This window comes from Quercus lobata, chromosome 3 (assembly GCF_001633185.2).
Source record: "Quercus lobata isolate SW786 chromosome 3, ValleyOak3.0 Primary Assembly, whole genome shotgun sequence".
Lineage (NCBI taxonomy): Eukaryota > Viridiplantae > Streptophyta > Magnoliopsida > Fagales > Fagaceae > Quercus > Quercus lobata.
This window is the reverse complement of record NC_044906.1, coordinates 11,647,739-11,675,663: the sequence shown is the minus strand read 5'-3', so window position 1 is coordinate 11,675,663 and position 27,925 is coordinate 11,647,739. Positions and strand designations below refer to the sequence as shown.

General features: G+C 34.2%; 4 protein-coding genes across 4 annotated transcripts; 1 reads left to right on the top strand and 3 right to left on the bottom strand.

The window, feature by feature from the left end:
- Positions 1 to 545: 545 nt before the first annotated feature.
- LOC115980327 (aspartic proteinase nepenthesin-2-like) lies at positions 546 to 1,708 on the bottom strand. Its single transcript, XM_031102589.1, has 2 exons — positions 1,222 to 1,708; positions 546 to 991 (listed from the first exon to the last, which is right to left on the bottom strand). The coding sequence occupies exons 1-2, from the start codon at positions 1,706 to 1,708 to the stop codon at positions 546 to 548; spliced, it is 933 nt and encodes a 310-aa protein (XP_030958449.1).
- Positions 1,709 to 8,821: 7,113 nt separating this feature from the next.
- On the bottom strand, positions 8,822 to 14,584 carry LOC115979360 (putative protease Do-like 14). The gene is made up of 11 exons (XM_031101382.1): positions 14,432 to 14,584; positions 14,209 to 14,308; positions 13,668 to 13,787; positions 13,400 to 13,579; positions 13,179 to 13,306; positions 12,587 to 12,798; positions 12,227 to 12,308; positions 11,838 to 11,980; positions 10,790 to 10,910; positions 9,688 to 9,780; positions 8,822 to 9,225 (listed from the first exon to the last, which is right to left on the bottom strand). The coding sequence occupies exons 1-11, from the start codon at positions 14,444 to 14,446 to the stop codon at positions 9,109 to 9,111; spliced, it is 1,311 nt and encodes a 436-aa protein (XP_030957242.1). The 5' UTR covers positions 14,447 to 14,584; the 3' UTR covers positions 8,822 to 9,108.
- A 789-nt stretch (positions 14,585 to 15,373) lies between these two features.
- On the bottom strand, positions 15,374 to 16,687 carry LOC115979155 (histone H2A.1-like). The gene is made up of 2 exons (XM_031101124.1): positions 16,366 to 16,687; positions 15,374 to 15,829 (listed from the first exon to the last, which is right to left on the bottom strand). The coding sequence occupies exons 1-2, from the start codon at positions 16,570 to 16,572 to the stop codon at positions 15,593 to 15,595; spliced, it is 444 nt and encodes a 147-aa protein (XP_030956984.1). The 5' UTR covers positions 16,573 to 16,687; the 3' UTR covers positions 15,374 to 15,592.
- A 9,395-nt stretch (positions 16,688 to 26,082) lies between these two features.
- LOC115982229 (cyclin-dependent protein kinase inhibitor SMR1-like) lies at positions 26,083 to 26,852 on the top strand. Its single transcript, XM_031104769.1, has one exon. The coding sequence runs from the start codon at positions 26,200 to 26,202 to the stop codon at positions 26,590 to 26,592; it is 393 nt and encodes a 130-aa protein (XP_030960629.1). The 5' UTR covers positions 26,083 to 26,199; the 3' UTR covers positions 26,593 to 26,852.
- Positions 26,853 to 27,925: the final 1,073 nt, after the last annotated feature.

The window sequence follows — 27,925 nt, the reverse complement described above, 5'->3', positions numbered from 1 at the left end:
TGTGCCCTTAACCGAAAAGTTTTTATGGGGAATTGAAAAAACTGTCAAAATAACTAATTACTTTTTAGTTTTTTCATAAAAAATTTTCTAAAATGGTTTACTAATATGTGCCCTAAGGACAACATAAAATAAAAAAGTAGACACCACTCACCGGTGGATACGAAACGGAGAAGAAGAAGTGGGTTGGGTTCATTTAGGAAAACGGCAACCAGACATGGTGGCCACCTGAGATTGATGGGTTTGTAAAGTGTTTTACTTTCTTTTTTTTAAAGCTAAAATCTGATAACGGCCGAAATTGACCAGAATGGCTGAAACGTCCCGAAACTAGCCGGAATTTGACTCGAGATGGACCAACTGGTACTACAATACCGAATTGCATGCCGGTACAAGATATTCCAGTCGTTCCGGCTGGAATGAAACGAAATTAATAACATTGCTAAAAATTTTACACTTACGATAATAGCCCCACCTCTTACAAAGAAAAATGAAATTACAATGTATATTAAATTTTCCTAAGTTTTTTTATTCAATTTATTTTTTTCCTTCTAATTAAATTGACATTTCTCAGGGGCAAACGACAATAAAGATGCTTTAACATCAAACAAGAATCGATAATCTACTTGTTGAAATGCCCCTAGAAGACTTGGTCCTCGTTCATTAATAGGCATGATAATCATGCACAACATATTGTCAATTACTTCGAAGATTCGTTTAGAATCTAGATCAAGGTCTGCTCCAATAAAACGAATTTTTAATGTTGGTAATTTTTTATCTCCACTTGGTATGACATTATAACAAGGGTCATATGGTACTAGGTCTGATATCTCCATGGGATGCCAGTTATATGCCAAGAAGTATTTAATCATCTCTTCTGTGATAACGTTATATGCTTTCGGAACAAGAAAAGTTGCTCCACTTCCTGAATCAATAACAAATCCATTAGTACGATCAGCTCTCAATTGAAACACAGTTACATCTATTGGAAGCAGCACTTCATTCATGAAAACACTCAACGCTGTCACATAGTATCTATTTACATTGGGTTACATTGGTGTTGATTGTACCATTGTTTGAGTATTTCCACTAATTTGTGCATCATCACCAAAACGTAAATATGCGTAGGTCCCGCTTCATTGTTCCATGAAGGAAGGCAATATGAGAAACGTAGGTTGGCCACCAACTGTAGTTGGCTTAGGATTGATCGTCTTCCTGATCCCATACCCAAAATTCCTCCTATTACATTCTCACCTCCTATTTTTCGACTAAATTTAATATTTTGATTTTCATAGCCCATACCAAAAACTAAATCTGGGAAGCTTACAGATTCCTCATTGGAAGGGAATGTGAATGTGTCAATCGAAAGAATACCCTTAGTGGAACTAAATCCGTTAATATATACGGACTCATAAAGGCACATGTTATTTTTACATATTTTGGGAACACAAAGGAGATGTTTACAAGCTGCAGCATAGTCTGTTTCAGACTTACGGTAATCGAAACCTTCATATTTTAAGGGGAAACATATGGCGCACTTAGCAGCTTGAACCCATGTGTTATCGGTACCAGTATCCAATAGCAATAATGCAGAGTATGGTGGTGTGCCAATGTTCATTTGAGCTATATAAAAATTTCCCAAGGAATACTCTATCTTAGGTTGTAGCGCTTCAATGCCTTGCTTTGTTGAGTTGATCGCATCTACAAAACCCATGGATTCGAAATGCAGAGCTCGAGCTTTAGAAAGCTTAGCAATTCTGAAGTGTTTTTCTAGTAGGCTTAGATTTTTTGGAAAGAGCATTGAATCAATAGAGTGTCTTGGGATGAGCTTGATGCTAAAGCCATTGGCTCCAAGATAAGTAAGCATGAAAATGAGCTAGGTCAATAAGAAACAAAATACAATTGGTACATCAAAAAAGTTTCTAGTATACATTCTCCCACTCTTTGATTATGTGTTCAAAAATATACCACAGCTTATATATAAGTGAAAGTTGAAATGACTGAGGTTGTGCATTAACTTTACATCGAAGGTTCTCACTTTATAAGGAAATGAAATTTTATTTAAGAACAAAATGATTGGACTCCTAAATTCTAAATTAAAATATTTCTAAAAATAATTCATAATTAAGAAAAAAAATAACTGCTAAAATAATGGGTTAATGAAAAAAAAAAAAAAAAACTACCTTATAAATGATGGGCGTCAGCTAATTATGTCAAGTTTAAATTTTATTTTATGACTATTAATTGTAATTCTTCTAATCAAACTCCTAAAAATATGGGTCTGCCACCTAATATATATATATATATATATAAAGACAAATCTCTCTCTCCCTCTCTTAATACCTTAATTAAGGCATCCTTTTTTATTTAATTTCTCAGTCATCCCACCTTGCTATTTTCTGTTGGCTATTCAGCTCCCTTTATTAACTATTCAAAAATGGGAAAAATTAAAAATTATATCTTTCAACTCTAAATTTATTTGTTACCATATTTATGCAAAGTGTTAATCAAATTTAATTGAGATAGAATTTGATTAACAATTTCCCTTCAAATCTTAGTATTTCTTTATATTTTGATTCCACTCCTTTATGATTTACTCATTTCGTTCTAATCATCACTCAAGAATGAGAGAAAAATCCTGCAAGTTTTTTCTTTCAAGATAGAATATTTTTAGCGTTCTCTCTTTAATTTCAAATTTATTTGTAATTACTAATTTAGTCTTCCGACTAAATTAGTAATTCAGCCAACCCTTTTTCTAGTAGATTAGAGCATTAAAAAAAAATTGACATCATATTTGGAAAACCATATCATATCTTATCAGTTAATCGAGCTCCTTAGTTCTTCCGTGAGTGACATGCATTTTTAATTGTTTATGTGCTTCTTAAAGTGGCCACTGTATTGTCAAGGCGATAAGCCAATGGATTGTCATTCTCAACATTGAAATGTTACTTATTTATAATCTATAATATATAATACATATAAAACCAAAGACATTTCATATTTGGTTGACCTTTTAATTTTGTACAACTTAAGTTTTATAGATCTAAGAATTTAATGCATCATTATTCTAATATATTTTTAATTAAATTTAGATTATATTTAATATTTAAAAAATTTATATTAGAATATTTCTACATCGTGTGTCATTTAAATGGTAGAATATACAATTCCATATACAAATAAAAAGGAAAAAATTCTCTAACACCCCCCCTGAACATTAAGGTAGTGGTCCAGACACCCGTTGAACTATTATTTGGCCAATTTACTCCATGAACTTCACATAACTACCAAATCACGACCTCTATTAGTCACCCTCATTTATGACACATCAGTATGTCGATTCTTTCTTGCAAAGGCGGGGTACGCGATACTTAATCTCCTTAAAAACGGTTTTAGACTTAAAGTTAGCACAAGCTTAGGAGTACGCAAAGCCTCTTAAAAAGAGACAGAGGAGTTGCTACTTGTTTATAGGTCCGGAAACCAAAACATGACTCATGAAGGTCTACCTACCAAACTAAGTCTGGAGTTAGGATATAAAATGGGAAGAGGTTAGGCACCCCAAGCCTACCCAACTGTAGCTAGCCTTCATATATCGTTATTGGATAATGGTCGAATGAGATCTACCTAATGAACTTGTGTGAACAAACAGATGCCTCAAAGCCCTAGAGTTCATCTACAGGTCATGTGAGTCAATATAAAACAGAAGGCAGAAAAAGGATAATGTGAAAGGCAATCAATCTTGTGAAGGTCAAAGGAATGTATAAGCATATACACATTCAATCATGTGAGCATAGGAGCATGTGAACATGTAAGCATGCATACATCCAAACATGTGAGTACAAGATGTCCAAGCATGTAGACATGGAAGCATCCAGATATGTGAGCATGTGAACGTGCAAGCATGTAAACATCCAAAGATGTGAGCAGAAGAGCATGGAAGCATGTGAGTATGTGTGCATTCAAGCATGTGAACATATGAACATGTGCATCCGAGCACGCATACAACTTACTATCCAATCACCAGAGCATTTAAGCGCGATCATCAAAGCATGTGAGCACACGAGCATGTAAGCATCCAAGCATAAACATATCATCATCCAAGTGTGTGCGCATGTGAGCATTTAATCATCAAAGCATGTAGACATGTGAAAATTTAATGTCCAACCATCTTTTTTTACTTGCCAAATTCCCTTCCTAATTTAAAATCAATTAATTTCCAAAAGAAAATCTTTTAGAATTAAAAGAATTTATGACCACTTTCTTTTCAAAATCTCATCATTGAAATAGTTGACAAAAGATTTAATTCTCATTGATCAGGAAAGATTTTATCTTTTTAAGTGCTATCTGAAGACTTCCCTTGAATTGACCAATCTTTTTTTTTTTTTGAAAAAACCAATCAATTTTAATTTCGAATTCAATCAAGACCAATGTCCAAGGAAATTATAATGCATGTCAATCATATTAAAAAAGGAAGAAAAATAAATCATGCAATCACATTTTAATCGTCATTGATTACCCAATTAAATGCAATAATTTATTTCCAAACTCCATGAGGAATTGAGGATATTTGGCAATGCATGTCCAGGCACAAGATTAAATTAGGAAACAATGCAAGGGAAGATACATTGGCTGTCATGTTTAGATATAAGAAGGAAATAAACATTATCATGCTGCAAAGGAAACTAATAACACTTGATCAAACCAAGAATTACTATATCACCTTAATATGCAAGACCACATTCAATGCCATTTGAATTGATGAAATTAAGCCATAGTATCTCATTTAGTCAAGTCCACGGGCATAAGTTTTAGTTGGAAACAAATCCTTGCCTGTTCAAATCCTTACCCATTTGATTATAAAAGACACTTCAGGAGGAAATAGTCAAAGCATCAAAATATGTGATATCTCACACGCAATAAATTCTAAACTAATGTACATCAACAAATTCAAGTAACGTGCTGGAGAAAACTTAATCAAAAGCCCTGACTAATCCTAATCAAATTAAAATGAAATTGTAAGCCACTTATTTGAAATGAAATTGCATTTTTTGTATTTATTAACTAAAAAGAAAAGAAACCAAACAAGGAGATATATACATACAAATAGCAAATTAAACCATATGAAAAAGAAATAAAAAATATATATACAACATCAGTAAAATAAAAAAGTAAATAAACAAAAAATAAAATAAAAATAGAATATGGGGTTTGCCCAGAAATGTGTACGCACCATTATGCTAACGTACACATCTAGGGTTCCAACCCAATTCCCAGGTTTGTGTCATGCATAGAAAATAGAAATGAAGCACACGTAAACATGTTAACACTCAAGAACAAAATATCACAGGCTATGTAAAAAAACAACAAATAAAAAGAACACAAGACAATAATAAACCACATTAGCCTCACCACACACGCTTCGCACGTGCAAAGACGCTCTTTTTTTTTTTAGGTCGGGTTTACACATTTTCCTACAAATACTAAGCATTGACTCATGGCCTTATTTTTCACAATAATTTCATCCTACTTTATCTCTTCTATTTCCATGTCCTTACCTTCTGGAACCTATCATCATGGACAAACCTATTGCATTACAATAAAGTAAATAATTACACTTTTTAACCCAAAATTTTATAGTTCAGAGTTACAAAATAACAAAATGAATGCAAAAATTTTGGGAAAAAAAAAAAAAAAATCTATTCACACATGTAACTCACTCATATACAACAAATAATAACTTCTAAGTAGAATTGAGAGGCACAAAAATGGGAAAAAGAAAAGAAAAGAAAGCAAATGGGGTAAGAAAACAGTGCAATCTTTTGAATCTTTTTCATGTCTCACTTCAATCTCATTTGGTCCTAAGTTCCTTACTTTTGCCACCATAAAAGTAGATATACAACAGCTTCAATTGGTCCAATAACCCTAAAAATAGTTATCATACAATGTTTATTATTTCAAATTCTTTTCTTACTATTTCTATAACAAATAAATCAAAATCAAATAAGCAATAAAAAAAATAAACAGCACTAAGAGAATTACATTGTAGGTCCTTCATTTGAGAGAGAAAAAGAGAGGTTTATATAAAAAAATAAAAAATAAATAAAAAAATTAAATATGAGGAAGGAAGACATTTATTTGTGTTTGATTTGTTTAGAAGAAATAAGGAGAAGTGGAAGTACCTAATTTTAAGGAATATGGATAAGGGGTTATCTTTGAGAGAGAGAAGAACCTAAGATAGAGGAAAACTTTTTTTTTTAATTTAGCTAAAATTTAGGAGTTTTTAAATTAGCAATTTTACATGTCTAACCATATTATTTAAACTTTCTATGTAGGTGAATTTAAGGGTATATTAGGCATCTAAAATGAAGACTCCAAACCGGGGAAGCTCCTTAAATAGTAGTATAGATAAAGAGAAAAACAAAGAGGGAGATATGGTCATGGAAAAGACATATATCTCACCTCTTTAATACCTAACAGGGATGTAGATTGATCGATCCCTTGGCTGGAATCGGCTACCGTAGCTTTATGTGTGAATCAACAACTTGGATAAAGGTTCTTTTTTGGGTCTGATAAAGAAACTTAAGACTATATAAGTATTTTGGAGTAATTTTGGCATAGCTTCTACTATGGGTGAATAGTAGGATCATTTTGGTGGTGGAAAGTGGAAGTATTTATAGGCTTAGTGGAGGTTAGGATTTGGTTGGACATTTTAGTCAGTCAATTGGTCAAACTGATTGACCAAAAAATCCCACCAAAAAGGAAATGAGTAATTTTAGGCTTTTGACCAAAAGGTGCGTATGCCGTAGATTGGGTTCATATGCATCATATACCTAGCGTACACACATTTTGTAAGCCCTTTGGAAATTAGGCTTTAAAATGGGTATTGGGCTTGAAAATGGATTTTGGGCTTAGGCTTGGTTTCTTGGATGACATTTTGGGCTCTATTAAGTCATTGGGTTCCACACATGCCGCTGATCATTTTGGTAGTAATTCGATTTCCCGTCAATTAGACCGGGAGGCTAGGGTATAGGTCAGAACGAAATGGGGTGTCTACAGTTTCCCTCTTTCAGTGTTGCCATGCGTGGCAATGCTGAAAGACTATAGAGACAATCCAATAGTTTTGGTCCATACCCTAGCCCCACCTATGCACACTTCTCTTAAACAAAGCGTACAATGGGGGAGCAAACTAATGACATAGGCATGCCGCTTGTTGTGGGCGTAAGCGTCCACAACAAGTTCTGGGCGTAAGCGTCCACAACAAGTTCTGGGTCTTCACATGGAAAGTACGCCTCATCCTAGAATGGACCGTGATAGAGGGTGTAGATAGAGCCACCACCTAAATTAGGTCTAGGAATCATGTATATAGTGTCTTTGTGGAAGAACTAATCTTTACCAGAATACGTGTCAAAAGTTTAGATATGGGGATGAGAAGGTATTAGGCACCTAACCCCACCCGACCCGTAAGTCAGCCTCCACTCATTGTGTTCCAAATCCTAATCCCATCAAAGGGTCTTCTAATACGATATTCTAAATTCATACAAACTTTTAGACAACATGGCATATCATCCCCAAACCTAACATTCATCTATTACAACAAAATTCAGATCCACTAAGGGCAGTAAACATATCACAAGGCAGTAACATCAATAAGATAAAACCAAACATAAACATCAACCAAATCCTCATGACATTCAACCAAGCATACTATTAATATTTAAATAACTCATGTTCAAACACTCAAACGCATGTTCATGCAATCAATGTATGACTTACCTCACTTACCTTACTATATCACACAACACCTATGCATCAATGCATGTTCATGTTCATATGCATGTTCATGGTATCCAAAAAGATATAAACCCTAATCATTCATCTAATACAAAACATGTTAAACAACTGATTTCAGGACTCAAATATGGGAAAAACAGACCAAACCAAGGCTAAACATATGAAAGAAAACAAGTAAAAACAAAGAAAAACATAATCTAGGTTTCTGGGCACGAGTGTACATGCGCATACATAGGGTATGCGTGCGAATCCCATTTGTTGGCGTATGCATGCATGAAGCATGTGTACCTACACATACCTAGAAACTCAGCCCAGAAACATAGAACAGAAAATAAACAAAACAAGAATGAGAGAAGAAAACTGGTCGGGTCAGGTCAAGTTTATTCTTTGAAAACCTAAGATCTAATAAGTGTGCACAGATGTGCATGTCCATTTGCAATTAGATTAAATTCCTTACACGTTGGTGCAAGTGCTAAGATCACTAAAGGAAAATACAAGAAAGAACAAGTCGTACTCTGAGCACAAAGCTCTCACGTTTGCAAGGTCTGAGAGAAGTGATTGATAAAGAATGTATTTCCCACTAGCATAAATTTTAGAATAATTTGAGAAGAATGAATGAAATGGAAAGGAATAGAAAAAATAATTTTATAATATTCTTCCTTCCCTTGTTTGGGAGTTCTAATAGAGAGAATGAAAAGTTCACTCCCTTATTTGAGAGTTTAAATGAGAAGAAACGGAATGAGTAAAAAGGAACACATATTCTTCTTTATTCCTTTAAATTTTCAAATTTTCATTCCCCCTGAAATTAGGAAGAATTTGAGAGGAATGGAATTAGATTTAATAAATTTTTTACTAAAACTCCCAAAATACCCCTATATATTGAATCCTTTAATTTAAAATAAAAATCTAATAGTAATATTGTCATAAAATGATTACATTCATTTCCCTCTATGTTACTCCCAAACAATATTACTTACATTCCATTCATTTTCATTCTTTTCCATTTCTTTAGTTTAAAACATCCAAACAATGCCACTTAATTCAACTCTATTCATTTCTCTTACTTAAATACATTCCACTCCATTCATTTTCCTTCCTTTTTTAACATTCCATTTCATTCCTTTATGAACTCCTAAACAAAGCCTAAAGGAATAAGCTAAAAAGAGCACGAAAACTAGAAACCTAAAGATTAATAAATATTATAAGTAATAAGTTTTAAAAAAAGAAACCTAAAGGTTAAATTATGAAACTCTCCTGCTAATGTACTGGTAATACAAAAGATCTAACCAATGTATATGTCTTGAATAGGAGAGTAGTTATCTGTCACATATCTGATTTGGATTCCTCTGGAATTACTGTCAAAGTGACCAAATTATCCTTAGCTCTTTTCACAGCCACTATCATGGGTACCCCAACTCTGTCCCCCATTATTTCAATAATCTGCAACAATTCACAAATTGTATAGACCATCAGAATCATAATCATAAAAATAGTAAGCAACAAACTCAATTAGACAAAAGCATGAGTTTTAAGAACCCAAACTCAATTAAATTGGAAATTTTTGCACACCACATGTATCATGTTATATTCTCCCTTCCTTTTTTCGGAAGGTAAGTTATATTCTCTTTCAATATCCTTTAGTTTCTCATCACAGACTTAAAATATTCTGACAATCAACACATTCAATCATAAATCCCTTATGAGGCCCTCAGGACCAGAATTCCTGCCAGAAGCCACTAAATTGTGGTTTAATCAAAGGAAAATGCATAACAATCTAAGATTAAGGTTCTCCATTAATCATGAACTGCTCAAATTCCAGCCATTAAATATTTTAGTGTTTTTCACTTCTCATTGCAAAATGCATAATTTCCTCCTACTGACATCCATTAAGGTCCCAAATACCTCCTTGATGCTTTCAACAGGTTTCCCATCAAATTCAATCACAACATCGCCAGGACGAAATCCAGCACAATCAGCAGGGGATCCAGGAGTCACCTAGTAAAACAATCAGAAAACCATCAGAGTGAGAAGATGCCTTTTTCTTGATTTTTATCAACAACGTCATATCATCAGGAAATCCTTAGGATACCACAAATTCTATTTCACAGTATGGAATTAGTGCATATTCCTTCCATTTGTTAATATGGCAGAAGCCAGAAGGGAACAGAATTCCTAAATAAATAAAATCAACTCACACGTCAAGGCATACTATTACAGATTTAATTTTAAATGGAAACATCAAAAATATATTTTGCCTACCACTGCTTTAGTGGGAAGCCACCCACTCAACCAGATAAACCCAACCCAAATCCTAACCTGGATCTGATTGACATTAACTAAAATCACTGTTAAAATATCAGTTCATGCAAACAAAAGACCAACCACAGCAAAATATATCTGTAGTTCCTTTTGAGCCTCTAGTCTTTTGGTCAGAGTAGGGTTCACTAGAAAGCATAGCATACTACCCTCAAAAGTCAGGCCCCATCCAGACCTTAAATCTAAACTAAGCCTCTGTCAAAACAAAGCAAAAGTCAATAAAAATATTTGGTCACAGACCCAATACCATTTTTCCCATCCTAGTGTGACAGACAAGGTTAATATCTTTGAAAGAGGGGGTGGGGGGAGGGGAAGCAGTTCACTATATCCAACCCAGTTTCTACAAACCAGTGATTGTAAACCCTACATGTAGCCAGCAAAAATCCATTGAGATAAGAATCTGAAGAGTAATTTTGCAAATAAGTAAAGAAATTAATAAAACATGCATCACCCAAAAAGAACAAATTATTGTGATCTTAGATATATTTTCAAGTATAACATATAACCCTTCATAAAACATGGCCAAGTACATTATAATACGAAAGGGTATCTCATGGGACCACCCTCTCATAGCATATGGGACCCACAAATGTTGTGAGAGGGAGGTGTCATGAGACCGTCTTATAAGATTTTTTTTCATTTGGTTTTACAAAATAAGATTGGGGGAGGAAACAATTAGAGGACATACCATAGGTACAAGAACACCCTTATTGACATTTGGAAATGTGTTATCTCTTTCTTTAAGCTGTGCAATGATCATCTCGTTAAGATCAACCATTTTCAGTCCAAGCCAAGGTCGAACCACCCTTCTGCACAAGATTACCATCTATTACGTGTGCTCATACAGTTGTGATGCTGTCAAATGAATCTTTTTTTTTTTTTGGGATAAGTAGATGCTTTCAAATGAATCTTAAAAAGTCTTTTGGGATCATACAAGAAACCTAGAATAAAATCCTTCCTTTTGTGCACCCATACATTTTGAAACCACAATTTTTTTATTTACCTAAAACCCAAAAAAAGTATTTTGAAACCACAACCTCCCCCTCCACTCATTTTTGTGAGGAAGTGTCATTTCAGCTAGTGCTCCTTGGCAAAGTAGGTGATTAAACAACATGAGAAGAAGCCTAGAATAAAACCTTAAAAGGGGTTTAAGCCTACCAATATGTAGCTCATAGGACAATGCTCTAATAACCACAAAGAGAGAGAGAGAGATTGTCATGTATAGAAATTTCATCAATAACTCTTGTGACAGAAGCATCTATGAAATTTTAAGCACAAGTAGCTCCTATTGATTGGGGGAAGAATCAGAGTTGTCTGTTGTTTACACATCAATTGGGAGCTACAGGTATGTACTGAGCATTTCAATGCAACTTAATCCACACTTTTTCTTCTTCTTTTTTCCTTCAGAAATTTACTCACACACAAAGGAAACACAAACCCCCAACCACACCCATACCAAACTTAAGGGAGGGGAAGGTGCCACTAATCCATAGGACATTCGAAAAATTTAATCCAAATGTATAAATTGGAAATATCTTGACACACAATGAGAAAATGAAGGGTTTGATAAAATGTGGACAATATTTCATCAAACAAACTTTTGCAAGCGCACTCACTCAAGATTTAAAATCTGACAATAAATGAATTATTCCACATGAACACTATACAAACAAAATTTCCAATTACTGATTTTATGCTTAAAATAAGTAGTCCCATGCAAAAATATAAGAACATACCCACTTTTCTTGAAATGCTGTATAATTTTAAAGACCGAATCAACTGGAACAGCAAAACTCAGTCCATCAGCAGCAAGCACTTTCATAATATTTACACCAATAATTTCTCCATCAACATTGACAAGGGGCCCCCCAGAATTTCCCTATGCCATATTAAGTAGAAAAAAACAATGTCAAATACGTAACAAAGCCTCCAAGACTATATATACATAGATTTTTTGGCCCCAGAGAAGAAGGGAAGATTCAAACTAGTGACATTCATTTTATGAGGCATGATCCCTAACTAATAGTGCATCCCCTTAGGGTCATAAATTTAAATGAAAACAACTTCAACCATCTCAACTCTAAACCCTCTAAAGACACATGTGTGTGCACACACACAGTCTTACCGCATTAATTGCACAATCCGTCTGTAAATACTCTCTCCGTATTCCGCCCAGGCCCAAGTCACTGCTTTTACGGTCAACACAACTACATCCAGAGGGAACAATATGAGAGAAGGCATTAAGAATCAGTAATTTATAGATTCATTAATCTAAGCCCCAGCATGAGATCTATCATATTATACCAAAATGAAGTACATGACACATGAGGTCACTTAGTGCCGACAACACATACTACCATAAATCTGTAAATGGTCCAAGAATTTTTGACAGGTAGACTCTTTTAAAACCATGTAATCCACACACACATATATAATGGATAAAAGTACATAGAAATTTTGTAATGTTTGAATTTATTCTGAATACCTAACAATACCAGCTGTGATGGTATTCTGAAGAGAAAGTGGACATCCCATAGCAACAACCCAGTCCCCAGGACGAAGCTTACTGGAAGAGCCAAGTGTTGCAGTCGGAAGCGGGGTTTTTGAATGTATCTTTACAATTGCAATATCAGAATGTAAATCAGCATTTACTACTGTACCTTCAAATGTCCGACCATCTTGCAAAGTCACATCAACCTGCAACAATTGTTCAGACATCAATATGAGGTGTATACCTCAGTACTAAAACTATTCAATGATATCTTAAAATTCTAAACAACTTAAATAAACAGAGAAATGATGAGTCCAATATATAAAGAAACTGATAAAGAAACAGCACGCATCGTACTGAAAGTTCAAAACTTAACTTTTTTCCTACTTATGTTGTGCACAACTTTCAGGGATAACATAGGCAAAGACAAACAATCAATGCATGCACTCTCCACACATCTACTTATCCATCAGATTTCAACTCTCAACCATTTGCATTGCTGAATGCTGGACCAAAACTACTAGAGAATATCATTATTACAAGTTATTAAGGGAGACAACACATACAAAGCACCAAAGACACTGACCTTTCCTTTGACTGAACCCCTCATTCCTTGAAAATCAATCACGACATGAGCACATGTTAAAATTGTACCATCCTGATCAATTATAGTTCCTGACCCTATACTCTTTCCATTAGTGATGCCATAGAAACCTATCAAACACAAAGATCACAAACAACTGTTAGATACTATTTTTAAACAAATTAACTAAATCTCAAACACATACAACCACCCAAAATATATACCCTGTGGAACCGAAAGATTTACTACAGCAGGACCAACCCTAGCGGCAGCATTTGCAATCGTATCTCTCCCCAAACAATTGCAACATGGTTTGGGGTCACCTCCAACTGCCCCAGAATTGTCTTTCTTTATATCCGATGATGGAGCCGAACCAACTCTAGAAGAAAATAATGGAAGCATTCCTACAATTTCAAGCTCGAATTGAACCCAAAAACATATATATACATAAATAGGACACAATCTATTGCCAAATAAAATTTAAGAACAAACCAGGTTGCCATTGATCCGATGAAAGTAACGAAGGGCAGGGAAATATGTATTGCGTAATTCGCCATGGTAGCGATAGTGATTCCTGCAGAGCCACAGGAACCTTCACTGCTACATTTGCTCCTAAAATGTTATCATAACAAAAGCATATAAGATTTTTTTTTATAAAGAACCAATTGGAATTGTTGTGGTCTGTTTGATTTAAGAACACACTAAATAAAACCCAATTCTCAGTTTTGTATTTTAAGAAAGACCCACAAAGAAAGAATCAAAATTTAAACTTTAGCTACATTTGCTCCTAAAATTTATCATAACAGCATATAAGATTTTTTATTTATAAAGAACCAATTGGAATTGTTGTGGTCCGTTTGATTTCAGAACATACTAAATAAAACCCAATTCTCAGTTTTCTATTTCAAGAAAGACCCACAAAGAAAGAATCAAAATTTAAACTTTAATACTTCTCAATTATACCAAAAAAAAAAAAAAAAAGCAAAGAAGTGGTAAAAGAATCAAAACCCAGAAAAGAAAATTAGAAGCTTACTGGAATTTGAGTTTCTATTGGCATACAAAAGACCCGACCCGGCAGAAGCGATTGCTATGATGCGAAGGAGAGAGTTTCTATTGGAAACTGAGAGCTTTCTCTGCCACAAAATTGTTTCTGAAAAAATTAGATAAAAAATGAAAAAAAAAAATTGGCACTGTGAGAATATTAATGAAACGAGGTTCGGAAATAAAAATGAGAAGATGAAACAGAAGAAGAGTACCAGAAATATGGACATAGCTTCGATGAAAGCAGAAGACCACAAAAGAAAGAGCAACTGTGCTTGATTCAAAACCCTAGTTAAAACCCGCGTTCTCACTTTTTTTTAATTATTATTATTAGAGAAAAACTAGGTAGGGCCTACGGGCCGGTAGGTCATGTAGGATTTACTTGTGTCCGTCCAGTGAAAACTTTCAATGTGATAGGCCGAAGTTTTTTCTTTTAAAAACAAACCAAAAACAAAATTAACCACAAAACACAAAGAAAGGAAAGGAATGTACACCCAAACTATTCAATAATTTTTTTATATTCAATTTTAAAAACCGAATCAATTTTTTTTATTTTTCATTATTATAAGACCACAATTATTTTTGAAATTATCTAACATAAATTATCATTTTTTCCATTACTCACAATTAAACATAACAAAGGGTTGTAAAAATAAATATAAAACTAATTATAATCCTAAAATTTTTTCATTACAAAATTAAAAATTAAAAAAATCTTTACATTTAAAACAAAGATTAGAGTTTAATTTTTATTATTTGATAATTGGAAAAAAAAGAAATTTAAAACTTAAATATCTTAAGCATCAACAAAATAAACACAAAGCCCTGTACAAACAAAACATAAAGTAAACACCTTACTTTATATTCATGTCTACTTATATTTCATACACAAAAAATCAAACAACAAAATTTCTCATAACCTTATTTTAACTACTAATCTAACTTGTTGTGATACATAAATACATAATAAAAAAAATCAACAATGTGAACAATGTGCCCTTAGAATGATACTAATCTAATTATCTTAACAAATTATATAAAAAGATGATTTTATATAATTTTTAAGTACAAGGGTGATAGCATAGGAACCATTGAAACCAATTTTAATCTTTCATCATCTCATGACTTCAACATTAAACAACCTCAAAACAAATCACTTGGAACTAGAACAGAGAAGATTTTTCCATTAAATACTTCAAAATATACCCAACTACAAAATATTCACCAAATAACTACAAAATGAAAAATACCCACAACTACTAGTAGAACCTAAACCAACAAAAACAAAAGGATCTCAAAGATTGAGATCATTATACATCAACAAAAGCAAAGCAACTAAATTTCTATTTCATTATGTGGGAAATTTTCACGATTCTCTAGGCCTTTTTGGGTGACTTGGCTGCCTTGGGGGTCTTCTCGCCAGCTTCAGTAGAAGCGTTCTTCTTTGGCAGCAGCACTGGGTTGATGTTAGGAAGAACACCACCGCTTGCAATGGTCACGCCCTGGAGGAGCTTTCCGAGCTCCTCGTCGTTCCTCACGGCGAGCAGCACGTGCCGCGGGTTGATCCTGGTCTTCTTGTTGTCACGTGCCGCGTTTCCTGCCAGCTCAAGCACCTGCATTTCAACCCCAAAAATCAAAATCATTAGAGAGAGAGAGAGAGCTGTTTGGATGCCGAGAAAATGCAGTACAGGAAAGGAATTTGAATTTTGAATCTAAGAATTTTGTTTTTGTTTATGAACCAGAGAAAGCCTGTGACCTAAAAAATTCACTTTCCACACATTTTTCTCAATTTTCTCGGTGTCCAAACAAATTTTAACACGAGAAATCAAACCCTATTATGTAGAAAAATCATGAAAAACAGTAAAAACTATCATTTCCGTTTCCATTTTAATTTTTCCGCTACTCACAAACTAAATTTTACATTTCAATTCTCCCTAACTTTCTCACCAACCAAACACCAAAAAGCCAAAATGCCTACCAAAATCTGTTTGCCAGAGAGTGAGAAACAGTTTCAATAAACAGAAATATACATTTTCCTTAATTTTCCCATCAGTTTCTGACCTACCAAACACGAAATCACAAAGAACACATTCAAAAGGAACAGAGAGAGAGAGAGAGAGAGAGAGATTTTCGGATCTGAGAGCGATACCTCAGCGGCGAGATATTCAAGAACAGCGGCGAGGTAAACCGGAGCCCCGACACCGGTTCTCTGAGCATAACGACCCTTTTTCAAAAACCGACCGATCCGACCCACCGGGAACTGGAGCCCCGCCTTAGTCGACTTCGACACCGCCTTCTTCCTATCTCCGCCTCTCCTTCCTCCCGCTCCCTTCGTCGTCGTTTTCGCTGACTCCATTTTTTTCTTTTTTTCAATTCGAAATTTTCAAAACAAAACGATTCGTTTTGGAGGGAAACTGAAAAATCAAAGAGCAAATCAACTATTTCGAACGCTTCGTTTTGAAACTAATTTTGGCGTGGAGTTGATGAGGTTTGGGGCTATTTATATAGGGTGGGGTTGTGCCACGCTGGCAATCCGAGTGATTTTGGTTTTGTCCAATGAGATTGTTTTTAATTTATAAAATGACTGATGGGTAGTGGGGATCGGACGGTTAATATGTGCGACACGCTGGCGATCCGTGGCTTTTTTGTTTTGGCCAATGGGATTGTTTAGTTTGTTTCTCTTTGGGTGCGCGGAAGGGTGTTCGGATTGACTAAATGGTCCTTTGAGATTTTTCAAAATGACGGATGGGTCTGTATAGATCTGACGGCTGAGAGATTTTGGGTTGGAGAGAATATGATCTGACCGCTAATTATTGACATGCTGGCGATCCGCATGTGAGGCTGTTTTCCTGGGATATAAGATGCTGATCCAACGGCTGGAGATATAGCAAATGGGATTGCTTCTTAACTAATTTGGAATTTAAAATTAAGATAAGGTTAGGCCAAGCTTAGCCAATGTTTGGCCGAACATTAAACCAAAATAAAATTAATTTCTTTCTCAAAAAAAATAATAATAATAAAATTAATTTAAGCTTCTATTACAGGAGTTAAACCAAATTAATCATCATTAATATACATATATTATGGAAAGAATGATATTTAACTTGTTCACACTTAAATAAAGTGCATGGTTCAATTGGAATAATTGTAAAAAACAACATTATTAAGTGAAAGATGGGATTTTGAGTCTTGATTCTACAAGGCTGTTAAGAAAATGTAATACTTCATAGCAAATTCTACTATTCTAGTGCAATTAGAACTCTGGACAATCGGCAAAAATTGGAGTGTAATTTACATTCTTAATTCAAATTCCATTTTAATATATTGTATGGATGTTTGTGTGCAATCATAGGGTTGAAAGAAAAATGCATATAAGGGGACTTTATGGAAATATACTATAGCCTATTTAGCGCCAATGCATAATAATAATTTTTTTAAGAAGAAAATTCAAATAATATTAAAAAGAGAAAATAGAAGTACATCAGTTCTTTTTTTTTTTTTTTTTTTTTTTTTTTTTTTTTTTTTTTTTTTTTTTGCTAAACTTCAATGACATTAAACAAACTAAGTACATGGTGAGCAATCCCCCTTACAAACCGACTCAAGAGAACGAGGAAAATTACTTTTATTGAAACAAAACAGATGGAGAGAAGTGAGTGCAAATCTAGCAACTGCATGTGCTATTGAATTGTTGTTCCTCCTAACCCATTTGAATTTGCAAGAAACAAAATAAGGCAGTAAACTAAAAATGTTACTAACAGAGGTGCTAATGCTCCAATTAGGAGCGAAGTCAGGTGATGAAAGGGCATTGAAGCACACTTGTGCATCCCCTTCAATAATGATAGACTTCCAATGTTCTTATATTGCAAGGTGGACTACCCACAAAGTGGCCGCTGCTTCTTCCTGAGATGGTGCACAAAGATGATAACCAGAGCCCCAAATAAACAGAATCTCGCTAGAGTAATTCTTGGCAACTACAGCTAAAGCAGATCTGGAGTTGTTTAGTGCGGCGTCTACGTTGAGCTTGATCCAACCTAGGGGGGGAGGGGTCCACACAGAACTGGGTTGCACAGAAGGGGTAGTATTCAAGACAGAAAAGGTCTTAGACAGCTCTAAGAATCTTGAAAGCACAATTGCTTCTACTTGTGAATGTCGGCATTACCTTCTTGGAATTGGATCGGGTTCCTTGTCCTCCAGATTTCATCAAAAATTATCGCCATTTTGAGCAAAATTTTCCATTGATCATGAGATGGGAGTGGAAAGCTTGGGGGAGATATAATGAGCTTAACAATGTCCTCATTGGAAACAAAGGAGGAGCCATTAAATCTAATACCCCAGCAAGCTGAATTCTAAAGAGCCCTGGAAAATGGACATTTGAAGAAGAGGTGTACATAAGTTTCATCTCCAAAGTTACATAAGATGCATGTAGGATCAATATGATTAAACTTTTGATTTAGATTCACCTTCGTAGGGAGGGCGTCTACTCCAATCCTCCACAACAACATCTTTAGTCTCTCAGGCAGCCTTGCTTTCCACAGCTTCTTCTAGTGGCTCTTCTGAGGGTTATTACTGATAGAGGATCTGAAGGACAGATCATGGATAGATTTGACAGAGAACATACCCTTAGAATCTGGCACCCAAATGAGCTTGTCTTGCCTAGGATTATAAAGAATTGGGATAGCTAAAATAGCTTTGGCTAACTTAGTAGAGAACAAATCGGAGATCATACTGAAGTTCCAGGAATTAGAGCGTTGATCGATCAGCTGAAATGCTTTCGGAGGGTGTTGAGTGAATGTGTTCACTCTAGGTTGAGGCTTGAAACCTTCTAGCCATGGGACCCACTGATCTGTCTAGACATTAATTGTTCTGCCATCACCAAACTGATAGCATGCTCCTTTTTCAACAAGTTTATTGGCACGCTCAATTGCTTTCCATTTAGGCAAAACTGTTTTGGGTGGTTTAACTCGGAGCCAGTCATTGCTAACTTTGTACTTTGCACGAAGAAGATCCATACAAATGCACGGAGAAGATCCATACATCAGTTAGATGTAGAGGAACATCCTTTATTCACACATATAAACTACTGACATGTCTTATATGCCTAACTAGATTATGCGCTACAGAATTAACTTGTCTACAAGCTTGAGAAAAAGAATTATGATTAAAGGTAACTATAAACAAGCGAGCATCGATAATCAAGAGGCCAAAAGAGGCAAATGAGTCATCATTACTTTCTAAAGCTGTCATGACCACTTTCGAATCTCCCTTAAGAATGATGGAAGATAGGCCAATATCTTGAGCAAAGGCTAAAGCTTGAACAATAGCCATAGCTTCTACATCGGCCACCAAAGGGGGGAGGGGGACCTTTTTTGATAAAGAAGCGATGGTCAAACCTAAATTGTTTTGGATAATGATGCAGGGAATGTGATTGGCTGTTTGTGTATGGTTTAGAAACAATGAAATAACTGGGTTGTTAATTAGAACACATTGATAGGTGGATAAGTACCCCTGCAAGAACACATAGTTCCAAATAGCATACACAGTCGGCCAGAAGTACATCAGTTAGGTGTAGAGGATCATCCTTCATTTACACAGATAAACTACTAACATGTCTTGCATGCCTAAATAGGTTATGTGCTACAAAATTAACTTGTCTACAAGCATGAGAAAAAGAATTATGATTAAAGGTAACTATAAACAAGTAAGCATTGATAATCAAGAGGCCAAAAGAGGCAAAGGAGTCATCATTACTTTCTACAGCTGTCATGACCACTTTCGAATCTCCCTTAAGAATGATGGAAGATAGGTCAATATCTTGAGCAAAGGCTAACGCTTGAATAGCAGCCATAGCTTCTACATCGGCCACCAAATGGGGGAGGGAGACCTTTTTTGATAAAGAAGCAATGGTCAAACCCAAATTGTTTCAGATAATGATGCAGGGAATGTGATGGACTGTTTGTATATGGTTTAGAAATAATGAAATGATTGGGTTGCTAATTAGAACACATTGATAGGTGGATATGTACCTCTACAAGAACATATAGTTCCAAATAGCATACACAGTTGGCCAGAAGTACATCAGTCAGGTGTAAAGGAACATCCTTCATTCACATAAATAAACTACTGACATGTCTTGCATGCCTAGCTAGGTTATGTGCTACAAAATTAACTTGTCTACAAGCATGAGAAAAAGATTTATGATCAAAGGTAACTATAAACAAGCGAGCATCGATAATCAAGAGGCCAGAAGAGGCAAAGGAGTCATCATTAATTTCTAAAGCTGTCATGACCACTTTCAAATCTCCCTTAAGAATGATGGAAGATAGAACAATATCTTGAGCAAAGGCTAAGGCTCAAACAATAGCCATAGCTTCTACATCAGCCACCAAAGGGGGGAGGGAGACCTTTTTTTATAAAGAAGCAATGGTTAAACCCAAATTGTTTCGAATAATGATGCAGGGAATGTGATGGGTTGTTTGTGTATGGTTTAGAAGCAATGAAATGATTGGGTTGCTAATTAGAATACATTGATAGGTAGATTAGTACCTCTGCAAGAACACATAATTCCAAATAGCATACAAAAGCTAACAATTCATTCAATTACCAAAACCGATTTACAATGAAAAAGCTTACATTCTGCTACTTATATTTTGGCATTGATTGCTTCTAGATGGTTGACAAGTATCTAAATCCTATTGGCAAATGCTTAAGAAATCATCTAACTAACTAACTGACTAACTAATTAGTTATAAGAAGATTAGGATATAGGCATATAGTTAATTGAAATGCCCTACATCAGATAACCACTCCAATACTTGTCTCGCTTGAATCATTGATGATTGCACCATCTATGTTCACTTTGAAGACGAAGGGAGGTGGGGGTGACTAGCAACAGTGGGAGGCTTTGAATGTGTGATCATTGATGTTTCTTTTATAGTAACGTTGTTAGGAATATTATAAATTTTACTGCATTGTCTTTGTAAACTAATTTATCAACTTTTAACCATAATACGAAAAAGTAATTAAGAAATTTATTTATTATGTTATTAATGTGATACTAATCATATTCATTGTCATATCATATTTTAAGATTTTAATAATAAAATTGGTAGTAGTTTTAATATTTTCATTTTACTAAATATATAAAGTTATGAACCAGCTATTAATAAAATTTTAAATTGCAATAGGAAATAGGAATTATCAGATAAGCATAATATTTTACAAAGCTAACCTGATCAAAGGTGGTTAGGATAAGACAGAATTCAACATTTTTTCTCTTACATGTATCATTTATGTCTAACCCATTAACAATATATACATATATATATATATATACACATCAGCATTGTACATGATGACATTCACTCTTTAATTGGGCTATATATTATGCATCAACTGGACTATGAAATTCTAATGGACCTTGGCCATATCAGAGTCAGACCCTTGGTCGTTGGGGTCTGCTTGACAATGTTGACATATCCTTCACATCAACTTCATCAGGGAAATAACCAATAATCTTCCTTTGCATTCTCCTTAAATTACCAGCAGACTCCATTGCCTCATCCAAGACAGCTCGAGCATCTGCCAATGACACCTCAAGCTCGTTATGGATAAAGTAATAAGAGCACATTTGGCTTAGAATCCTGTCATGTCTTTCTTGAAGCCTTAGCACTCTCTCTTCAGCATGTTCCAATGCCTCACTAATCATTCTTAGCTTCTCTATTATGATTTGCTGCGTGTGCCGTTGCTTCAAGTTTGGCACACAGAGGAAATAAGAGAAAGATAAGCCGACTATGGCTAAAACAACGCGGCAATAATCCATGAATTTTTGTCTTCTGAAGGAGATATGAAAATAGGCGAAAGGATGAAGAAAAGTGTCATAAGATTCTTTGCTTTGGTTGTGGGATTTTAATAAGCTACTTTTGAGTTTTGTGTTCCCTTCTCTCTTTTTTTTTTTTGTTACTTGGGAACCTATTGGTTGCTTTATAAATGGTCTTCGTTTTCCTTTACACCAAACTACTAGAACACTCTGATTCTCGGATTGTAAAGTTGGATATTTCCATGCCTCCCGTTGAAGAAAATTCTTTTTGTATTTCTTTTGTTTTGTAAAGGTATTCAATGGCAAACTTCCCCTCACAAGAAATGTTTGTTGACTTGAAATTATCTGCTTAGTTTCATTGGTAGGCGTACGGACACAATCACGTCCATACCCAATTTCACAATTTGCTAATTTGTGCAATCGTAGGCATAATAAAATGCTGAGTTGCACAAGACAAAAAATGTCAACCACTCACAATCGCACGAATCAACAAATTATGAAATTAAATGTGTGATTTATTGTGACTATATAGTTAATTATTATAATTTCATTCATTCTGTTTGAACATTTTGCAGAATATGTATAGTGCATTGGTGTACTGGCTACTAAGTTGTCCCTCGCCACAACTCTTTACGTCAAATGACATATAATAGCTAAGAAAATGCTAGAACCACAATATTTGCCACAACTTGCTTACAAGACAAGTCATGAGTGATAGAATAAGAGACGTGGATCCATAAAATTGTGGTAAAAGTTGTGATCTTACCATTACTCTTAATAACCCATTTCTCTTGATAGTTGGAGGCATTAAATGCTGATGGGTGATATAAATGTCCAATAAGAATTCTTGGGAAAGCCATATGTGAATCATTGAGATCCTTAACTTAAGGGCTAGACTGAAACAAGAATAGGGGCCCTGAATCGCGTTCTTTGCTTGTATTGATATTTTGTTGTTTGAAACCAACTTTCCAATCCAGATCATGCAATGAGACCTGAGTTTGTAATTGTACCCTCACTTTGGGGCTAGGGTCAAACCATGGTTCCTCTAGCCAACTAACTTAAGCAAAAACCCTCAAACCGAAATCTGGATTTCCCTAACTCTTTAATTTGGAAGGTGACATTGCTTCGATTCAACAACTCCTACCCCACCACTTATGTTATGATTTGTAGGATTAAAAGCAGCATCCACCTTTTGTTTAGATTTCCTTAGCCATGACTATTATGGTTTCATGACCGACTCTTGGGCAAGGCTACTCGGGCCATTAATTAGGGCCCCCAATAGAAAATGGAGTCCAAATATATTAAATTGATAATTAAAAATGTGAGATTTTTCACTTCAAAAAAGCCCAAAAATTGTGGGATAATAAAATTGAATACATGTAATTTTCATTAATGATCAATTTCCAATACCAATTTGAGATTTTAATTTTTTCTATGTCTCTTTTAGTCTCTCCCACACAATAGATTATCAATCTATCACATGGCTACAAACAGAACTCTCTCTCTCTCTCTCTCTCAACACTAATATCAAGGTTTGTTTCAACTTTTCTTCACCATGTATAACTCTATTTACCTTAAATTAAAACTTATTTTATAATTTTGTTAAAAGTCTTGTAACTGAACTATCATTTCTTGATATTTCTAACGAATACGTTTATGATTTAAATTTTAAAATACTCTCACCTCCAACTACTAAATTATTGATTTTTTTTTTAAATTAAAAAAAGTAGATGTTAGGACTTAAGGAAAACTTAAAAAAAAAAAAAAGAAAAGAAAATATGTTAGGAAAACTTAGATAATATTATCCCCCAATCTATCACATGGCTACAAACAGAACTCTCTCTCTCTCTCTCTCTCTCTCAACAATAATATCAAATTTGGAGGTTTGTTTCAACTTTTCTTCACCAAGGTAATTAGTAATTTTGCATATCAAAAAAATTATAATATAAAATTAATAAATGAAAATTATTCCAATAAAAAAAAAGCCCACTTAAATTTCCTGTCCTAGGCCTGAAATTTTCTCAGGCCGGCCCTGAATGGTTCTAAGCACTTTCCTCACACAACTACTAATTTTATTGCTTCATCATTTTAGTAGCGACTCAAAAGCTTTACGTACATCAACTCATATATCAATGGCAGAGACTTAACTATCATTTAGATATTTTAGTTTAACAACTACGTCAACACATAATTAAATTTCATAAAAATCAAGAAGGTGCCAGCTCTAACACGTTACTGATTTCAGTGATTTGTTTAGTCTATTTATTGTTCATAAATCTAAATAAATAGCTTTTATATATTACAGATTTACAGGTAATTTCATTACATTTACACCCCAGTTATAGTGCCGCGCTGTTTGAACTTTGAAGAGCAACAGTTACCCAGGATATGTGTCAGTCTGTACCTAAATTAATTAGCTTTTCAACAATTATATTTTTTGATGCATAGAATAGAATAGAAGGGAAAAAATTATTCTCAAAAGAAAAAAAAAATCCTTTTTATTGGACTAAAAATTATCTTCCGTTGACTTGTATATATGTTTATTTATTAGGAAGAGTTAGATTTGACATGTGTATTAAAAACGTAAAAAATATGTAATCTAACGGTTGAATTTGTAAAATATGAGTGATTTTTATTTTATTGAGTAAGGTTGTAATTTGAAACTACAATTAATTTTGTAACTAAATTTTGTCCAATCTAAAATGTTTTTTTTACGAACTCAAACCCTTTAAAAATTATATTACATGACAAAATGTTAGGAACAGTACCATCCCAATCCCAAATACATTCATTTTTATTTCAAAGGCCCAAAGCCCCATGAGTTGGTTCAGATAGGAGGATTGGAGGAATCATTTATTTATTATTATGATTATGAATAGGAGGAATCATGGTGTGTTGTGTAATTGTGTTAACCTAAAATTGAATATTTAAAATAATATTTAACAAAATTTAATCATTAGAAGGCACTTTTATTCTAAATTGAATATTTTAATAGAGAAATACAGACACACTTACTTTTATTATAGAAAACTAATTTTAATGTAAAGAAAATTAAAATACATAATTGCACTGGATTGGGTTTCTCAAATCCTATCCAAACAATAGCAAAAATATTCACAATAGTTTTATTACACTCTCAAAGTAACTAATCACCTCATGTGTCATTAAAAAAATTTAAATTGTAGATTCTGGTGGGACTATGTGTGGTGATAACTGATAAACTAATTTAAGAATGTTATAAACCTTTGTTGTGTTATTAACTTTATTGTTTTAGATTCTACAATTATTTGTCATAGGAAAATTAATATCATAGGCATATCTATCTGACTCAAGCAAGTAACTCAAAGATTAACAACCAACTTAAAATAATTGTAATTAAATAAGTGGTAAAAATGTAAAATACTAATCACCATTCACTCTACAGTCCACAATGTCAGTATGACAGTTTCCAAATCAGATAAAAAAGAGTAAAAATTGCTTTTTAACACCAATTATACGCCAAAGTTAGTAACAAATTATGCTCAGCCAAATCTCTCAGCTGCAAGGCTGCTTCCTACTCTTTTAGTTGTTACCTAAAAAAGCCAAATCCTTTGCTACAAAAATAATGATAATAATAATAAGCCAAATCCCACCAGCCTTAGCCCAGCTCATCTCCCAATTAAACATGGAAATACCACCCTTTTCCAAACCAGAAAAGAACATTATATTTTTCATAATTATTGACATATTTTATAATTGATACATAATAAAAATAATATTCATAGTACATTTAAGTGAAAGTAATATTACTCCAATTAATTAAAACAAATTATATGAGCAAATATGAAAAATATTTTATTCCTAACATTACTTAAAAAATTATAAATATCCCCCAAAGTGCCATGTCTCAACCTATTTTAACTTAAATAATAGTGGTACAAATTTTACACATAAATCTTACAAATCTTATAAAATTTTATGTTAAGATTTGCAGTAAATTTTACTTTAGATAATATATAAGACTCCAAGGTCACTTTCCTATAAGAACCACTAAATCACTAATGACCTCTCTCTCTCTCTCTTATCTTCCAAAGCACTCCATCCCAAGTCCTTTTCTCCATAAATAAAACTCCACACCTCTCGACTCATTACCAACCCTTCACAAAACAAAACCACAACCTCTCCACCATGTCCACTGATCTCGAATTCTTACACGACGTGTCGAAAACCCGTCTACTCACGGTCAAGACTCGAACTTCATCAACACCCCAAGCCTCCAATAACATCGGTGGCGACAACAACAACATCGGAGCTATGGCACAAAAGATTAACGAGGATGAAAATGACGTAGAATACTACTGTCGGACTCCAACATCCAAGGAACACAGAATTCCCTCGATCCTAGACTGTCCCCCGGCGCCACGTAAACCAAAAAGAGCATCCTCATGCAAAAGAAAACTCTCCGAGGTTCAGGTTTTCGAAATCGTGAACTATGATGAGGTTGATGCGTTTTTCAGATCGAGCTTCGACAAGTTAGCTGTTCTTACCTCAGTCAAGAGGAACTGTTGCCCATGTAAATGAATCGGCTGCCAAGGTTGAAAATATTACACGACTATCTGTGTGTGTGTGTGTGTGTTTTTCTTTTTTTTGAATAATCTTTTCTATATATATATAATTTGTAATACTGGGTATATATGGATATGGTTGACATGATCATATATATCCATCCCACTACTGCATGAGATTGGATTCAGGGTCCTAATTGGTGTCTGGAATTTCTGACAATTTGGGATCTGTACCTTGATTAATAATTAATTACGTCAATATGAATTTTATGGATTTTTATTTTAGTTATGTGATTTATTTAGTGTTCACATGTTGAGCAAGATTTGTGTTACTTGTGATTGATTTTTCTTTTTAAAAAAATTTGGGTTTTGGGGGAGAGATTAAAGAGGATAAAAAGGTTAATATATTGCAAGGATAATTATGCTGATCGAATAAGGAGTTCGATTTGGTAGATGTAGTTTTTTTGTTATTATTTTCTTAAGGTGGAAGATTTTTTTTTTAAGGCACTTAAGGTAGAAGATAGTGAAGCTGGATTATGCGTTAGTATTTCGCTGGTTGTTGGCTAAGATGGTTGATCTGTATTGTGTTTGACATAATTATGTTGAGTAATTGACTTTATTTTGAGAGAGAGAGGGAAGGGTGTTTGTAACTATGTATAGATTCGTGCACCACAACTAGTATTCAATTGGATATACAATTAAAATTCAAAACTGAAAGAACTTATTAATCATACCTCATCTATGTGTCAAATCTGTAGTCATAAATTCATAATTAGAATTTCACTAACCCACCGGTGTCCAAGTGCCACCGTTTCATTTGTCAAACGACTCAAACATCCAATTAGACTTTTGGGGCCTTTGGCACACATCAATTGTAGTTTATTAATGGAACACACCTTGCCTTCAAAATTAATAACCATACACATTGCTTGTAAATAAACTCTTAAAACTACAATCTTGTTCATGAATTTGAGTTAGGGATGATTACATTTTATCCTGTCAAGAATATTTTAAGGATTCCTAATGGTAAGGCACCTCTTTCTAATTAAAATGGTCAAATATCTATATACATCTGTGTATATTCTTGTGAGCTCATCATGTCATGACTCATGAGTGGATGAGACTCTTAATTGGACCAATTTTTGAACTAATCAATTGGTAATGGGTGTGTATGGCTACCTCTTTCTAATTAATGTTGATCAAATTATTAGTTAACCATTTAATGCCACCTCTCATTGAGTAGAGTAAAAAAGAAGGGCCATCCTTCCGTGACTTTGAGTCTTTGACTAGTTATATGTCTTGAAACTCATTTAAAGAACAATTTCTAATAGTAATAACATCTCTTAACC

Bases quoted from the DNA above. Each gene is read 5' to 3' on its own strand.
- LOC115980327 (XM_031102589.1), bottom strand. From the start codon at position 1,708: ATGGGTTTTGTAGATGCGATCAACTCAACAAAGCAAGGCATTGAAGCG. The intron at 992-1,221 runs GTATGGGATCAG...TCATGAATGAAG, and splicing joins TGTAATAGGAGGAATTTTGG to TGCTGCTTCCAATAGATGTA.
- LOC115979360 (XM_031101382.1), bottom strand. The intron at 13,788-14,208 runs GTAAGCTTCTAA...ATAACATTTTAG, and splicing joins CAATAGAAACTCAAATTCCA to GAGCAAATGTAGCAGTGAAG. The intron at 12,309-12,586 runs GTATTCAGAATA...CTCTGGATGTAG, and splicing joins ATCACAGCTGGTATTGTTAG to TTGTGTTGACCGTAAAAGCA.
- LOC115979155 (XM_031101124.1), bottom strand. From the start codon at position 16,572: ATGGAGTCAGCGAAAACGACGACGAAGGGAGCGGGAGGAAGGAGAGGC. The intron at 15,830-16,365 runs GTATCGCTCTCA...GTTGAAATGCAG, and splicing joins TTGAATATCTCGCCGCTGAG to GTGCTTGAGCTGGCAGGAAA.
- LOC115982229 (XM_031104769.1), top strand. From the start codon at position 26,200: ATGTCCACTGATCTCGAATTCTTACACGACGTGTCGAAAACCCGTCTA.